Source organism: Budorcas taxicolor, chromosome 7, assembly GCF_023091745.1.
Source record: "Budorcas taxicolor isolate Tak-1 chromosome 7, Takin1.1, whole genome shotgun sequence".
In the NCBI taxonomy this organism is placed as follows: domain Eukaryota; kingdom Metazoa; phylum Chordata; class Mammalia; order Artiodactyla; family Bovidae; genus Budorcas; species Budorcas taxicolor.
Window position 1 is genome coordinate 93,357,558 of NC_068916.1, and position 12,076 is coordinate 93,369,633.

The 12,076-nt window shown below is 38.1% G+C and overlaps 1 protein-coding gene across 1 annotated transcript in view; it reads right to left on the minus strand.

The window, feature by feature from the left end:
- Window positions 1-12,076, minus strand: part of MCTP1 (multiple C2 and transmembrane domain containing 1) — a 557,082-nt gene that overhangs the window by 7,210 nt on the left and 537,796 nt on the right. Inside the window, exons 20-21 of the mRNA XM_052642765.1 lie at window positions 8,281-8,390; window positions 4,740-4,849 (exon numbers count right to left, since the gene is read on the minus strand). Coding sequence (XP_052498725.1) covers window positions 4,740-4,849; window positions 8,281-8,390 — 220 coding nt within the window. The remainder of the gene's footprint in view (window positions 1-4,739; window positions 4,850-8,280; window positions 8,391-12,076) is intronic.

Below are 12,076 nucleotides of genomic sequence, written 5' to 3' on the forward strand. Positions count from 1 at the left end.
TGCAAATGGAAATCCAAAGAAAGCAAGGGAAGCTATCACTTACATAAGACAGACTTTAAAACAATCCAAATTGGAAAGGAAGAAGTAAAACTGTCGCTGTTTGCAGATGACATGGCTTTATATATAGAAAATCCAAAACACTCCATCAAAAAACTGTAAGAACTAATAAATGAATTCAGTAAAGTTTCAGGATACAAAAGCAATGTATAAAATGCTATTGCATTTCTATATACTACAGTGTACTACCAGAGAAATAAATAACAAATTTAATCAAGAAAGTGAAAGACCTATACACTGAAAATTGCAGGACACTGATGAAAGAGACTGAAGACCAAACAAATAAATGAGAAAGTATTCCCTGCTCAACGATTATAAGAGTTAATATTGTTAAATGTTCATACTACCCATAGCCATCTACAACTTCAGTACAATTCCTTTCAAAATTCCAGTGGCATATTTTAATAGAAACAATCCCACAATTTGTATGGAACCACAAAAGTCCCCCAAATGGCCAAAGCAATACTAAAAAAGAATAAATCTGGAGCTCTCACACTCCCTGCTTTCAAACTATATTACAATCCTCTCATAACTAAACAGTATGGTATTGGCATAAAAACATGACATGGATCAGTGGAACAAGATAGCCCAGAAATAAACCCATGCATATATGGTCAATTGTTTACAACAAAGGAGCCAAGGATATACAATGGGGACAGTCTCCTCAATAAATTGATGTTGGGAAAATTGGATTGGCACAGCAAAAGAATGAAGCTGGACTATTATATCATTTATAAAAATTATTCAAAATGGACTGAAACCTGAATGAGAGACCTGAAACCATGAAACTCCTAGGAGAAAACATAGGTGGTAACAGAGTAAACAAGTGGGACTGCATCAAGTTAAAAAGCCCAGCAAAGGAAGCCAACAAAATGAAAAGGAACCTACAGAATGGGAGAAAATATTTGCAAATCCTATATCTGATAAGGGGGTAATAGGTAAAATACATTAAAAACATACACAGCTGAATAGTCAAAAACTACAAACCAATTAAAAACTAGGCAAAGGATATGAATAGATGTTTTTCCAAAGAAGACAGATAGCCAACAGGTACATGAGATGCTCAATATTACCAATCATTAGGAAAAGCAAAATACAAACCACAATGAGATCCCACTTCACACCTATCAGAATGACTGTATCATCAAAAAGACAATAAATAACAATTGTTGGTGAAAATCTAGAGAAAAGGGAACCCTTGTGCACTGTTGGAAGAAATGTAAACTGGTGCAACCACTATGGAAAATACTTTGGCCACCTGATACAAAGAGCTGACTAACTGGAAAAGACCCTGATGCTGGGAAACATTGAAGGTAGGTAGGAGGAGAAGGGGATGATAAAGGACTAGATGGTTGGATGGCATCATGGACTCAGTGGACATGAGTTTGAGCAAACTCGGGGAGATGGTGAAGGACAGGGAGGCCTGGTGTGCTGCTGTCCATGGGGTCCCTAGAGTTGGACAGGACTGAGCGACTGAACAACAGCTGTGGAATAAAGTATGGAGGTTCCTCGAAAAATCAAAAATAGAACTACTACTATAATCCTATAATCTTACTTCTGGGTATCTATCTGAAGAAAACAAAAACACTAATTTAAAAATACATGTGCACCCCCATGTTCATTCAGCATATTTATAATAGCCAAGACATGAGAACAATCTAAGTGTCTGTTCATGGGTGAACAGATAAAGCTGTGGTGTACATATGCACAATGGAAGATTATTGAGCCATTAAAAAAAATAATAAATGGCAATTAGAAATCTTGCCATTTGTGATAACAAGGATTGACCTCAAGGGCATTCATTATGCTAAGTGAAATAAGTCAGACAAAGACAAATACTGTAAGATTCCACTTACATGTGGAATCCTTAAAATACAAACAGAAACAAAGCTCATAGATACAGGAAACAGATTTATGGTTACAGAGGTGGGCAAGTGGGAAGTGGGTGAGGGAGTCAATAGGTACAAACTTCCCGTTATAAAACGTCCCGGGAGGCTTCCCTGGTGGTCTAGTGGTAAAGAGTCCACCTGCCAATGCAGGAGACGTGGGTTCGATCCCTGATCCAGGAAGGTCTCATATGCTGCAGAGCAGCTAAGCCCAAGCACCACAACTATTGAGCCTGTTCTCTAGAGCCCGCGCTCCGCAACTAGAGATTGGCCCCCACCTGCCACAACTCGAGAAAAGCCCGCACAGCCCCAAAGTTCCAGCACAGCACAAAAAAGAATTTTTAAACGTCAAGGGAATATAACATCCAGCATGGCGACTATAGTTAATAATGCTGCAATACACATTTGAAGGTTGCTAGGAGAGTAGATCTTCATCACACGGAAAAAAAGTGTTTCCATTTCTCTATCTCTGGCATTGAAATTTTTAGAAGCCAATTTTCCTTTTAAATTACAAGGAATTTAAATTTAATGCTTGCAAAAGATGCTTCTGTGATTGACTGACTTGGATCACTTCTTGGATTAGAACGGCCAAGACCCATTAAAATGAGGCATATCTACCCAAGCTAAATTATCCAACAGTGAACCCTTTGCACTACCTGAAGAGCAAATATGGATGAGGAGCAGATACAGGTGAATTTGGAGCTAGTATACAAAAAAAAAACCTTGATGAGGTAGAAATGTCAAAATAATGTATAAAACTAGAGTTATCTGTTCTTCATATTCTATGGTATAATGCAGAATTTCAATTGGATCAGTCTACTGTGTTAAATTTATATGGGACTTAATAAATTACCAAGCATATTCACATAAATGTAAACAAAGAGCTTTTTGTGAAATCAACAGACTGGGTCACAAACCAGAGCATCTGGGCTCTTCTTCAGGGATTTCGGCAGAATAAGCTAATGCAATTATGATTTGGTCTCTGTCTCCCCATGTGAGACCCATGTCTTAAATTTTTGTTTAATATTTCAGCAATCACCTACCACTAAAGGAATACTGTTCTTTGTTTTATTTTATTTGATGAAACAAGAGACCCAAACACATTCTCTGAAAATTACGTTTAAGACAGCTTGCCAGTGAGGCCACCCCAGGTTATACAACCAGATGTCTGCCGTGGGCTCCACTTTCTGACAGCCTGGGGAAGAGAAACCAGAAGTTCCCCACCTATCACAACTGAGATGGCAGGTCTGACCTGGGTAGGTTAGAGGTAATAAACTGCCACACCTAATGCCCTACCCTAATGCCTTCAATAAAACAACATCTGTTTTAAATATCAGAGGAAGGAATGAAAGAACATACAATCCGATCCCAAGAACATAGGGAAATACCTCTTCCCTTGGATAATGAAAGCACTCTTCTGTTTCTTTAGATTATAGGAATTAAGACAAGAAAACCTAATCACCCTTCCCTTCACCCTCCACTCCCTACCCAAGATGTAAAGGTAATGATGGTGATAAAAAGGGCAAGCGGCTTGCTCAAGATATGACAAGACAGCCAAAAAGAAGAGTGAGATTCAAGGATTTTAAGACAGGGGGGCCTGGAGACATCAGACCCTTTTCCATTTTATTCCAGCATATTTCTTTAAAAGCCTTGATAGGAAAAAACCAAAACTTTCCTTTTCATCTTTATGCTTTCAGTAAGTCCCATGTTTTCTGAAGTTAAAACCCATTTGGCTCTCTGCATTTTGTATAAGTTTAGTAATCTCGGGTGTATACAGGCCAGGGGCAAGTAGAGCATTCTACTCCTACCCAGTCTCATTTATATATATATATATCTCATTAATGTAGTTTTATACGTTCATCAGTCTCAGAGACTGAAAATTGAGTTTTCCAATCAAAAGAATTTTGTTGGCTGAGGAAAACAAACTCCAAACTATGAAGAGTGCTCTAAGTACCACCTTAAATAGAGTCTAAAGTGAAGTCGCTCAGTTGTGTCTGACTCTTTGCAACCCCATGGACTGTAGCCCACCAGGATGCTCCGTCATGGGATTCTCCAGGCAAGAATACTGGAGTGGGTTGCCATTTCCTTCTCCAGGGGATCTTCCCGCCCCAGGGATCAAACCCAGGTCTCCCGCATTGCAGGCAGACACTTTACCATCTGAGCCACCAGGGAAGCCATGAATAGAGTCTAGGTACATAGGAACTGTCAGCATGCAGCATAATTGCAGTAAAAATTAGGACAGCCCCTCCCCAGATAGCACCTTGAAAGTGGGTTTTTACAGAAGCATTCTTGTTGGGTACACACAGAGCAGAAGTTTTTGTTCCCGAGCAGCCTTCCGATGCCAAAGACCCTCTTCCTGTTTCCTAGGGGTGACCTCTTAAACATGCAGCCGTATATAGGACCATGTTTACGGACACCTCCACAAGATAAAGTACCACAGCACAGAAGCATATTGTCCTAAGTGCACCATATAGATCGCAATGCCTGTGTTTACGTGTAAGTGGTGAAAATAAATCAGTGCTATCTAGACAAAGCTACACTTTGATGTATGGAGAATCTGCACCACTACATGTTTATAGTATGATGGAGCCTATGGTGCCAGATAAGAGAAATGCATTTTGCAGGTAGACCTAAATCTTCAGACTGTTGTGATTTTAAACTGACCTGTCTCTTTTCATCATAGAATAGCTTCATGACCATAAATACAGGGAGCTACTGACAGTATAACTCATCCCTTAAAAATAGTTTGTTCTTAACAGCTATGACAGTTTTTTTTTTTAAAGAGGCTTTACTTACCCCAGACAAGGACAATGTATCTCAGCGGAATGAAGTACAGGATGACTGTGAACGCACAGAGGGCTACAATGGCCAGCCAGCTTAAGAATGGGACGGTCCAGTTGAAAGTACTGAATGAGAAATCAACACATCAGCAATCTGAGCACTTCACACGTTTCTCAAAGATGAAAACGAAGGTGATTCAAACTCTGGACTGCAGATCTAGTAAAGACTTATTTCTTTGGGGAAGAGATGCCAATGGTCATGGGCTTTCCTGAATACAGGACCCAGGTAAGGGTTGTTGACACCAACCCCCTCCACATTGGCTGAGGTGACTTCAGGGTGTAGTCGTCGTACTACTTGGGCGACTTCTAAGGGTTTAAAAATCTTTTTCTACTTCTAAAACTAGTACTCAATCTTGTTTTCTCCAACTTCTGATAGAGGAGAATGCCCCTACCATTCTTTATTCTGTGAACTCTCACATAGGATTACCCACAGTGGAAATAAAATATTGCCAGCAGTTGTCTGTAGACCTAAATCTTAACACTGTTGTGGAAATCCTCAGAACTTCAGAAACCCTTAGAAAAATACTTTCCACTTCAGCTATGTTTCAGATGGAACTAGAAGTCAGCAAGGGGAAATTTTGTAAAAACTTGGTTCCCATCATTGCCCTCCTCCCAGCAGTACATAGATAATTAGAAAGTAAAGTCAACACATTATCTGCTGTTCTCCCTGCATTGTTTCAGCAAAGGAGAACATGGCACATTTGAAGACTAGAAAGGAAGTTTAAGCTGGAAAAGGGTGGGCTTTTGATAATGTAGAGGGTTAGAGCCAGAGATGGAAGCAAGACTTGAGTATTGACAGGGATAAAACATCAGAACAAAGAACAAAAGTGGGATCAACGAACAGAAGGAGAAGTTACAAAATAGTACCAAGAAGATGGGAAAGACTTCAGTGGGACAAAAAGAAAGGAAAAATCATGACAGAAGGCAAACAGAACACGGAAAGAACAGATATTTTCAGGCTTTTTGTGTAGAACATCCATAGTAAGTCTCTGATAGTTTTTAAGAGAGAGTGACAAAATTATAAACAGACTCACTGTGTGGAGCCTTCGAGGTCAGGTATATGAACCGTGTCTCCATTTACAGGCATACTACTGCCTCAGTGCTCGGCCTCCAAGGAGGAACTAATGTATGTTTGAGTGACTCTTTAGCATAATTTAATGAAAACAACCAAAATAAGTAGCAAATCTGTGTTCAAAGCCTAGATTCTGTTATGTGACTTCAGGTGGTCGACCTCTTTGAGCATCAGCTTTCCTGGTATAAAAATGAGGACAGCTTTTCTTGTATCCAGAAAGACTGGTAGTGATGGCAGTATGTTTACGTGAATCAAGGTGATGTTATTTAGAGCCATTAAGCTCTAGAAGTACTGTTCAGCACTTCTTAGCAGTGAGAAGGGCTCCAAAGACACTTGGAGAAAATATTGAAATTGTACATGATATGGATAACTGTCAGTGTTCATTTCTTCTAATTTCCTAGTAATGGATGCTCCGTTCACTTGGACTGGGTTTTTCCAGAGAAGTCTGTAGTCCAATAAAGGATGTTTGTCACGAGATTTTCTCATGTACTACCCTTCAGCCTAATACGTATTCCTAATACAGAGTTATTCCTTAACTCTGTGGCATATGACTTGCTTTTTGTCTTTCTCTAGGTCACATCTCCTAATTTTTTTTCCCCCCAATAAAAAAGCCACAGTTGGATCCAACCAGGTTGTCTTATTTTTAGTAACTCTTGGGGTCTGGCTTTTCTGTTGCGTTTTTTTATGTCCTATGGCCAGAGTGAGCGTCCTGTAATTGCCACCAGGTAAAGGAGCATGCCTTCCTTCCTCACTGACACCTGTAGTCCCCTTGCTTCTGCCCGCTGTGGAGAGAACAGAAGGCTGAGGGTCTGTGCGCTCTCCCGTGGTTGAGCTCAGAGCCATCCGTCACACCATCCTCACGCGGAAAACCCTCCTCCTGGGCAGCCTCACTAAAGTGCTCCCTGTGTTCTTATTCCTCTTGGAAGGATAAATGGCAATGAACACCAGTGTAGCTAATGTCAGAGGAAAAAAAGACCACCCTTTTTATTTCCACAGTGTATCATGGAATCTAAATCTAGAATGTGATCCTATACCATTCCCCCCCAACCTCCCCCCCCAAGAGATGCTATTGAAGAAAGTTCTGGGAGGATTATTTCATAACAAGATGTAATTATGGAGACTTCCATTTTGTACTTAAAGATTGCATCTAAATCTGGTTTCTAGATAGATCCATTTTATCCAATGTGACTCCAGGGGAGTTTGTCTCATTTTAGTAGTCCAAAGATGATTATGCATAAGAGAGGGTTCCTACAAGACTCACTAAATACTATGCTATGTTCTTGTACCTCAGCCTATACCTCTATTTCTGTCTACCCCTTAGAAAGTTCGACCAAATCCAGTTTTCCCCAAGGAAGTCTGATACTGAATGTTGCTTAAAAGTCCCATTTGGGAGTCAGAGGGAGGCTGTTGTGTCTAATGTGAGAAAGTGGAAACTCAGCACCTATGCATATGTGGAAATGTATTAAAAATTATACAAAATAAAATGCATTATGCCTTGAAACATGAAAGGCACCAGATGAACGACCCACACCTTTAGTTTAAATAATTTACTCCTTTCAATTTCTGTGTATGCCCAAGCATCCAAGTCTGCTGCACACTTTTGGTTATGAATAATAAACGATGAATAGAGATATGAAACTAGAAACATACAGGCTTATCCAGGTATAAAGCACCCCTTCTTGAACAGACCATTTAGAAATCAATATGCAGGCCAATTTTCATGTAGTTTAGTGGCATGAGCCCTTAGTATACTTTTTACTGATTATTAATTATAAATCTGCCTTACCATTTTTATAATTAGTTGTTTTAAAATATAAGTATATAAGATAAAGTAAAATGCAAATTATGTTTCTTAATTTTTTGTTCTCCGTGAATCTCTGATTCTTAACTTTTAAATTATAAAAATTGTTTATTTTCTAAATGACAAAGTATTAGTTTATTTCATCTATAATTATGATCTCAGCTAGTTAGAATTGAAAGACTATTTTCCAGGGTGCTATTTATAATATTTTTTTAATTTAACTTTATTGATGAAACTAACTTGACCAATAATAAAATGCAGGTGTGTCTTGATTACCTGAAATCCTCATTTAACTCGTTTTTTTTTTTTTTCCTATTGCAATTTCATATTCTAAGAACAAAGTCTCGCTGTGAAAATGTGCTAAAATTTAGGACGGTGTTATTTTTTTCAAAGCTACAAGTATGACTTCTTTCCAACCAGTATGTTCTAAATTTCAAGGAGGAAATTGACAGAACTTTCATAAAACCAAAGACTGGCAGAAACAAAGTAAATAATGATGAAACTGAGCAATAGATCACCCAGACGGAGTGTCCCCTGCCAGAAAGAATGTGGCATTTCACCCTCTGAGAAACAAATGGACACTGTCCCCCAGAAAGCCAGGGCTCGCATGTCAGCATCACTCACTTCTTTATCCTTTCGCCAAAGGAAGCCACTTCATCTAGGATGTTCTGGACACTGATACATACCTCCTGGATGGCATAAATTTTATTTATAAATCCCTTTTTTTCACTGTCCTAAAACAATAAAAAAGAGAGATTCTATGTGAGTAAAGGTATCTATATCCTTCAGGGCTTGGATTCTTTTCATTGTCAACACGTACATTCTTAAATGAACTTCATTTTTCCATGGATATAAGTGGATGCGTGCAGCCCATGAAAATTTTAGATAAGAAGGGAGGTGGACCAGGAAGAGCACTCAGCATTGTAGACCTGTGTCAGGGTACAGGTGGCTGCAAAGCACAAGACTCAGATTCTGTGGCTCTTGCCCTGATGAACAGAAACATTTCAGCAGGCGGACAGGAAGCGTGAAGTGGTAAGAGGGAGATCAGGTCTCAGAATGACCAAATCTGGAATCTCTGCTGACCCTGGGCCCACCATGACACAATACTTAGCAGACCCAGTTTTCTGGCCTGCCACCCACAGACCTAACTTTGGTCTTGGCTCCAGATTATTTTAATAGCAGGGAATGCCGGGTGTAAATAAGAAAACCTGTGAGCAATGAAAATTGCACACACAAAAATGTTTTTTTTAATTAAAAATAATAAAATCAACTGAAATCCAGTAAGTGGACACTTCTAGACAGCGCCTTAGGGACAGCAAAATACATAGCCTGGTCCCTGTCTTAAGAATAGAGCTTCCACTTCATGCTCTATTAGTCAGGGTTCTAACTAAACATTTTCCCCCTATTTGTATTTAATTCTTCCTTTTAAAACTTGTGTTGGCCCTAAGCTGTGTGCTCCAGCGAATGGGTGATTAGTCAGGGTTTTAACTAAACATTTTCCCTCTATTTGTATTTAATTCCTCATCTTAAAACTTGTGCTGGACGTAGGCAAAGCTGGTGTGTGCTCCAGCAAATGGGTGCGGATTCAGCATAAAGCACCCAAAGAGTGGTGTGAACCTAGGGGGTAATGTGCACGTTTTGTAATTTCAGACCCAGCGGAAGAAATAATGGTGGCCTTTCATGATAGAAAATTCTGCTTAGTAGCCTGGCACCAAAGGCACTTGCCTAGGCTGTTTGGTGGAGACCATCCAACCCATGACTCCATTTCTCCATGCCAGCTTGAATCTCTGTGGAAATGTAGATCCAATTTCATTACTTTTAACTTCTTCTGAACACTTGCACACTGCCAGAACACTTGAGACCTCATGTGGCAGTCAGTGCTTGCTGGAAGCAGCCAGGAAACCAGAATAATAATGTCGTCATGTTGCACATTTACATACTGACTTTCATTTTAGCAGAGTCTAAAGCACTTTGCACTGTGAACACTTGGCTGGGGCTGGCATCCTGCCACCTTGGAAAGTGAGGGCAAGTGAATGACAGGTGTGTGGGCAGCCTCCGAGGACAACAGGGTACAGTGGGACTGGGGATGTGGATGCCAGTTTTATAACATGATCTTTAGATACCAGTTACTTAGAGCCTTCACTTTAAATTTAATTCCCACAGGAGATACTGCCTACATGATTCATCTCACTTATGCCAAACGGACTGTCAGGCAATGAGGTAGATGAAATGCTTGAGGCTCAAAGTTTAGAGAACAATGACACACTCTTGGAGTCCCCACTGTCTTCAAAAGTTGCCCTTCACTTGTCATTACAAACACGGGTGCATCAATTTTTGGTCTTTTTTCCCCCTCCCCAGGAATAAAACAAAATGCATTCATTTCACCTATGCAGTTGTACATTTTAGAATAAAATGGACAATCAGTGGCTCCTTGTTCCTTTTATAATTGCAGAATTGGTCTGCTCTAATAATCTCCACGGCCTTCAGTGTTCTCCATCAAGCACCAGCTAAGTTCATTTACATCTATGAAGTAATGTGTTCTTACAAAATATTTTTCTATATCCAGAATAAATCAAGTTGAAGATGAAGCATGCTGGTTATACAATGAAAGTTTACTGAGAATAAACTCTAACCAGTCTGAAATTATGAGGTGAAGAATATTTCTTTCACAATAGCAATAAAATGTATAAGGTACTTAGCCATACCTTAACAAGAAATGCACAGAATCTTTATTAAGAAATCAGAGATAATAAATTTCTGCAATGGAAGACTAAATATTAAAAGAATGTATTCTTTTAGTTGAACATAAAGGTTTAATTTTGCAATTTCAACCAAATCCTAATGTGTTTGGTGTAAAGTAAAATGGGGAGAATTTGATGAAGTATTTTTAAAATTTGTTTGGAAGAGTACCTATAGCTAAGCAATGTTTGCAGAAGAGAAATAATGAGAAAGCATTTATTGTACCAGATATTTAAGTAATTAAAATATGAAAGATAAGCATTAAAAGAGGAATTGTATGATAAAGCACCATCATAAATCTATCATAAAGAAGAAAATATTATGTTACTGGGTAATTGCTTTAACTATTTGGGGAAAATTATATTAAATCATGCCTTAATAGATTCTCAAACATATTTGAGATAGCTCAAATCTACCTCAGCATCTGTCTCAAACTAAAGTATCCCAAATATACATTAAATTAATTTAAAAGAAAATAACTAAAAAAGAATTATAAAAGCAGAAGAAAAGATAGGTAAGTTATTTACTGACCTTGGAATAGGAAAGAACTTTCTAAACATACAAGCAGTAAAGAAAATCACAAAGAAAAATAATTAGTAGCAAAAGTTACATAAAATCTTATATCAAAAGTTATAAATTTAAAAGGCTAAGTGGGAAAAAAATTTGAAAAATATGACAAATGAAGGGATGGGATTTCCAGTATATTCAACAAACATCTGAAGCAGTTTTCATGGCAGTTTTTTTTTTTTATAGTAACAAAAACAAAAATCATTAACATGTTGGGTATATAATTATGTTAATACAAATGATAGACTATTAGGAAATCAAAAAGTACTGCTTAAAAGAGTGAAAATACTTATGATCTACTAGAAATTTAAAAGAATGGGAAGTAAATGTGATATACAGCATAATCCTAACATTTTTGAAATGGGTAGGATGGAAAACTGATGAAGGGAATATGTCAGAATATTAAAGGTAAAATGGATATTTGCCTTCCTCATGCCTTCCTATAATATTCAAATTCTTTGCAATCAATATACTTTTATAACCAGAATAGTTCCCAGATTTTCTATAACATCACTATAAAAGTAATAGGGATAGAAGACATAAATGAATCAGCACTCACTGGACATGATTTTATACGGTTTATGTGTTTTTTCCTTAATTTATTTTTTTGTATTCTAAATTATTTTTAGAAAGAAGTAGAATGTAAACAGACACTCATTAAGCACCATAAAGTGCTCTTCACGTAGCTCATTTAGTCCTCACCACCACCCTACAATGTATTTTTCCCTACTTTACAGAAGAGAAAACAGGCTCACGGAAAATGACAGCACTTGGAATTAGGACTACAACTAGCCAACTCAGAGTCTATTCTCTGCATGATATACTGTGACCTTCTCATTCTACCCAAGAAGATTTCAGTTCCCACACAGGATCCCTGTGAGGATAAACAAGAAGAAAAGACTTGCAAAGATTTGGAAACTTATTATTGTAAACACCATGATCAGCAAGAAAATGAAATCTAGAATCTTGATTCAAAAATGGAAATTGGAAGGTTGTTAGAAACCACCAGATTTAACATTAATAATGTAGTGTGCAAATATAAAATATGAGCCCTTCATTAATAAGATGTGTCATTTTAGGCATCTACAAAGACTATTTTTAGTAGATACTTTAA